Genomic DNA, 6,000 nt, shown 5'->3' on the forward strand with positions numbered 1-6,000 from the left:
AGGTCGTATATATGACTCTTTTACGAGCTGATAGTGGAAACACTAGAAAGTGTGCGAATTATGGTATCTGGAGGCTCTATGGTGTGACAGTACAATGGAATTTTTATGCCAGATAACGAACAATAGTGTCATCAACTGAGCAATGACCCCAAGGCAATTCAGACTGGGTTGATTGTTACAGATGCCAAGATTCGATAACTAATTGTAAATAGACATTAATGGTCACGAGAGGGTGCTCTTCTAGTAAATCATTTTGTTTGATGATACAAAGGCAAAGTATACCTTTGGTTTTGGGAACCATTTTTGTGTGTGTCTTTTTCATCTAATGTAATTGCAGAACAAAGAAGCTGTAAATATGGTATTTCAAAAGATGGTAGCGATTTTAGTTTATCGAAGGTCCACGCAGAGAGAACATAATCCTCCAATGGAAAACACAATCTGAGAAACGTTTCATATGAAACGTTTCTCAACTTTTGAGCACATTTCTCTTAAAACCACCTTCCTTTGAAGGAACTATATTACTCAAAATAATCTGTTTACAAGTGGTGAATTTATATGGAAACCTTTTTTTCAACTACAGGTTTTTCACGTCGAGCGCCGACACACGACGGCATTGCGACAAGATGTTGCCAGTCCCTTTGCGAGTCTTCAATCCTCGAGACCTACTGCAATCTACCAGCACCGCCATCGCAAACACAACCATCTACAGCAGCCCCAACAACAACAAAAATGGCGCCATTAACAGAAGACCGACGGACGAAAGATGTGGTCGTCGACTACTCAGACCAGCTAGCCACCGAAGGCTCCCAAATGTCGCGTGTGGACGGCGCACTCACGCAGGACACCGTGACAAACAGAAGTAAAACCACGACAGAGTCGAACGAGGGCAGTTTTGACAACGAAGAGGGCGCAACTTATGATAAACCAGACGATAGCAGTCCATCAGAACGAGGAGAAAGCATACAGGATGAAGATAACGAAGTAAATAAACCAGAACCAAACAACATTAGGGACAGTTCAAAGGAGCGAGGTAGAAATAGGACCCACAAGGGGCTTAGCTCGGAGAGAAGAGCAAATAACAGCAGGAGGAGGGGTCTAAGTAGTGAAAGGAGAGGATCAAGCAGCAGTAGAAGGGAAGAGAAGCTTAGAAGGAGACGACAGAGACATCGGGAAAGGGAGCTGAGAGAACAACGGAAGCAGTCCAACTCCAAGAGGAAGTCGAAGGGAGATAAGAAAGACCATTCTGTTGCAGCCACTACTCCACTCGCAGTACAAGAGCGCCCTCTAAAGGTGAGTGCGATGAAACTCAAAATGAACACTATAATTGTGTCCAGTTCGTCATCACCAAAAACAAAGAACTAACTTTAGAGTCTAAGTCATTGCCTCGTTGGCTTTTACATGCAACTTTGAGGCAACCAAATGAAGGTCATGCTGCAGGACATGAGTATGTCCTTTGGTAGCACATGAGTATGTCTTCAAACAATCTTACCCCAATAACTGAATGTGTGATCGCTCGAAACGTGAATGCCTGGAATTGGTTGCCTGTGAATTGCCTCGTGTGATTTGGCCCTAAGGGCCCTGTTACAATTTACCAGTGGTGCAACCAGAGGGGGCAGGGGGCTCCCTTGCCGTCTCCTTGCCTCCCAAAAAATGAGATCGAGTGAAAAAAATCCAAGTCAAAATGATCGTAGGTATACATTACAGCCCCCATCCATTGGAAGGGCAGAGTATACTGTTCAAAACGCCAAGACCACACTGGCTCTTTCCAGAACCACAACTTCTCCAGAAAGGAGTTCTAGGTACTGTGTAACAGCAATTTTGCTGAATAGTTTCTTACTAAATTGATTATTGCAATTTGAAACAAAGGTCTTACTAACAAAGTTGTTTTTGTATCAATTGTATCGACATAATCTGTCAAAGCGTATGAAAAGCCTCCACTTCGTTAGGGTGCAAATGTACCTCTGACTGACTCCAATTTTCTCTCCAAACACAGAATGGTGGTCGGAACGGCACATCCGGGGAACATTCGTCAGTAAACGGCACCGAAACAGACACGGCGGGGTCACCAGAGGTCAAGAAAGATGATCTGATCACTACGATTACGGCCGTGCTTAGTGATATGATAGGCTTCCAACCAGACAATGGTAATCGCTGATCACCCCATCAACGAGTCGAGAACTAGACGACTTTAACCCAATGATTTAAAGTTCAGTTTGTTAGTATTAACTTTCACTGCTCATCACTGATCGATTTCAAACTGACTTTTATACAAACTGGGAGCTTGGACTTGGAAAGCAACGGAAATATTTATTGATATTTATTGGACTATGGATAGGTTAAGACAATGAGAGATAGAGAGAGGGGAAGGTGTAATTAGACATGATGAGAAAGCTATATAGCGATGTGACGATTTGTGTCTACTTTGCACTCGGGAGTTGAGTTTTGTCGGACGAGGAGGGCGGTATTTATGCTTAACTGTGAACCAAATGTACAATTTACGAAATAATTTAAATGGTTGTTAACTCTTAACGCGGATGTAGCGCTCTTTCATTGATCAGATGGAAGTTCTCTTCATTTTATACACTTTAGAAGGAAGTGTTCTTCCCAAGATCAAAAGGAAGTGTTCTTCCCACGATCATGCTCATAGCGTCCCAAAAATTTACAGATACGAAATAGCGCTCTTCCTACAAGGAATTGCTCACAGTAAAGTTTATTAGGGCACCCAGTCTGAAAACCTTATTCTTCCACAGGCAGCTGACGAAGCCCGTATTTTACTTCCAGAGTCCAATTTCATAAAGCTGTTAAGCAGTAAATTAGCGGGGTGCCGATGCAGTCGCATGCAGCAATGGTATATGGATGGTATTCTGGCTGGTAAGCTTGTTTTGCGAGGCAAGATTATGTGTTCTTTGCAATTTTGTCCTGCTTACAGGCTCTATGAAGGGCCTAGGTGGAAGTGGTTTTGCTATTAGGTCAACAGTTCTTTCTTGAATAAAAAAAAGAAAGGGCTTTCTTCCTGTACTGCTAATAAGGTAGTGTCCTTTCCAGGACAGGCGGAAAATAATAACAAATTGCACACAATATTATTATTATGATGATCAAGTGACCTTACTAGTTATTGAGTTAGGAGCGATTACAGTTTTGATTTGCTCACTAAAAGGGAAACAAACGTCCAGAAACTATTGGGAAGTATAGAGTGTGCTTATACCTTCATCAGCCAGACGAAGAATACTATAGCGCAAAGATTATTATTCAAACGGATGACGTGTTTATTTATATATTTTTATTTTTCTAATAAAACCTTTTTGAAGTTAATAATATTGTCCTATAGTTCCCTGATTGGCCACCACAGTGACCTTCCTGCGTATGTTACGGAAATATTTTTTAACGATAACTAGAAGTCATAAAGGCAGGTTTATGGTACAGGTATATACGAAACCTACAGTTTAATAATGTCAGATAGGCATGGCATTATTATCGAGAGAGAACATGACAACTGCCCAACTTACGGGCACTCAGTGCACTTCTGTCGTATATATGCCAAGTTATTTATTTATGCTAAAGGATATTTAAAACAGGGTACATTGCTCAATATAACTCAAAAGTTAATTAGATTAAATTCAGTGTTCACTATTGAATTTAGTTAATTTGTATTAACAGTGACAAAAGCTGTCAATGCATACTTTCTTTAGGTATTTTTTAACAGCTTTTGGGAAATGACTATCTTGAAAATGATCTTGATGCTTTAATAATAAATAATTATCCAAAATAGAATTTGCGTTTTAGGACTTGATAGAGGATTAATTATACATTATTGTCCAATGGAAACTTTAACAAGATATTTTGACTGAGATTTTCTACAATTCGATCTCTATTTCGCTGTGTTGTTATTCATGATAACTGTGAACTGCCATTCTCCATTATGGGAAATGCAAAATAAAATGAGGTGATAAAACACAAATCAAAATTAACGGAAGAACTTGTGGTTGTTATTAGTCGATTTTTGTGTGTCTGTCCTAAGTGATAAAAATATAAAAATACTTTAAGCATTATTTGTAAGTCTCACAACTTTTTAAGCAAGGCTTAATTTTAGAGAAAACATTCAAAAACCACAGGCTGGGCCTTGGGGAAAGTATTTACAGCATCGGCATAGTTGTTGTTTACAAGACTAGAATGTAACGCGAGGGAACTTTCTGCACAATGTACAGTTAAAAATTAATTCAACGAACACTTAGAGTTCTATCTCATTAATTGTGTCTTAAAGAATTAAGTATACTTTGATAAGCCCCAAATTATTTGGAAGTCTTAAAGCTTTTTTCAGTAAAGAATTACCTATCCATCGTCTCTTGAATGTTTATCTTCTGCTCAATTTAATAAGAGGATTCACAGGGCCAGTCGAGTTAATCTCTCTCCAAATAAATACATCAGTTCCAGCCCGTCAAATCTGCTTAATATAGTATGGATTATTCTATATTATCAATGAGGGAGACGCTCCGTTTTCTCTTAGTTGTGTGAACGAGTGTCTGCCCTATACCCCCTGACAAAGATAGGGGACCAGTCTTCATGCATGTTTCTTTTGAAATGATTTGATGTGGTTTTAAGACGCTAGGTGGCAGCATACATTGCAATTATTCGTTGCAGTGACAATGGTGAGAAATGGAAATGTCCACCTATCCGACCGTATTGTCGCAGCCGGTGTGTCCGCGGGAGATTCAGTCACCCATTATATTATGGGAATTTAACATGAACTGGAGAACGATGATTCTAAAGAGGGCGCTATTAACAGAAGTTTGTTCACAGTTTGCCATGGGGAGGGTGGGGGGGGGGGGGGGCACCAAATATCCGGGGGGGATCCCCTGCCACACTGGACACGGCCTAGAGGGGATCAAGGGGGAGGGCCAACGGGGACCCCACCCACCCTTCGCCAAAAGAATCGAGAGAGAAGGGAGTTTGTTATTTATTTTTTTGCCCACAAACATTACTGATGTTACACGAATAATTATTGAAGTGGAATACGAAATTAAGTTTGATCTTGCACTCTTTCATTAACATTACGCTACATCAAATTACAAAGATTACAAACACATGACTTGATGAGTTGATGTAAAACAAAAGAAACGCCCTGACAGAAACGCCCAGTAAAAATAAGTCTACTACTAAAAAAGCATCATTAGCTTCGACCAATATGCTAATCCAAAAATGCTAAGACAGTTTGAAGTCATCTTAAAAGTTATTTTAGCAAGGACAACATCAACAAGATCGCTGAGCGGAGGAGTGGGAGGGTGTAGATAGGTTGGTGGACCCTGCAAGTGAACGGTTTATATCTTCTTACCATTCGCAGACTTCACACTCTTGTCTTTGGAGGTCCAACTTGCATTTCCCGAATTCAACTAAAAAAAAAATGAATTTTTACCAAGAGGAATATTCATTTGAGTAAATTTAATACGAGTAAATTTGATACTAATTTCACAGTTCTCTTGAGGTTCGTCATTCATTTACTGTCACATATGGAGCTCTAATTGTGTTGCTTTTCATGACACAAGGGTCTATTTTCATAAAGTTGTTAGGTAGAAAAAGTCTTCTTGAAAATTGTCTTTGACAAACAAAAAAATGAGTGGGACACCAATCACAACAATATCTCTATGCAATTTTGGCTGACAGCCTGAATCGTTTCTGTTAAGCAATTATGTCTGTGCTCAGGAAGTTTCTGTGCTAACAGTAACAGGCTTTATGAAATTGGGTCCAGGATTTAAAGATGCACAGATTTCAGGCTGAACAATATTTTGGGGTATAATACTGATCGATTTATATAACAACATGGTTTATCTATGCAAATGTATACAATATAGGTATATACACAAATATTATTTAAACCAGTACAAACAAAAGCAAAAGTATAAACACATGCAAGATGTTTCTTGAACTTACCATTTCCAGGTACCAAGTTATGCAGAAATGTTGGGGGAAAAACATTCAGCGGTTCGACTTCCATTTAAGATGATC

At 39.5% G+C, this 6,000-nt stretch overlaps 1 protein-coding gene across 4 annotated transcripts in view; it reads left to right on the forward strand.

Moving 5' to 3' along the window:
• LOC139939672 (uncharacterized) overlaps window positions 1–3,947 on the forward strand; it is a 47,905-nt gene extending 43,958 nt beyond the window's left edge. For all 4 annotated transcript variants that reach the window (XM_071935732.1, XM_071935731.1, XM_071935734.1 and 1 more), the window contains exons 3-4: window positions 581–1,290; window positions 1,994–3,947. In XM_071935732.1, coding sequence (XP_071791833.1) covers window positions 581–1,290; window positions 1,994–2,155 — 872 coding nt within the window. In that variant the 3' untranslated portion in view covers window positions 2,156–3,947. The remainder of the gene's footprint in view (window positions 1–580; window positions 1,291–1,993) is intronic.
• Window positions 3,948–6,000: the final 2,053 nt, after the last annotated feature.

Source organism: Asterias amurensis, chromosome 7, assembly GCF_032118995.1.
Source record: "Asterias amurensis chromosome 7, ASM3211899v1".
Lineage (NCBI taxonomy): Eukaryota > Metazoa > Echinodermata > Asteroidea > Forcipulatida > Asteriidae > Asterias > Asterias amurensis.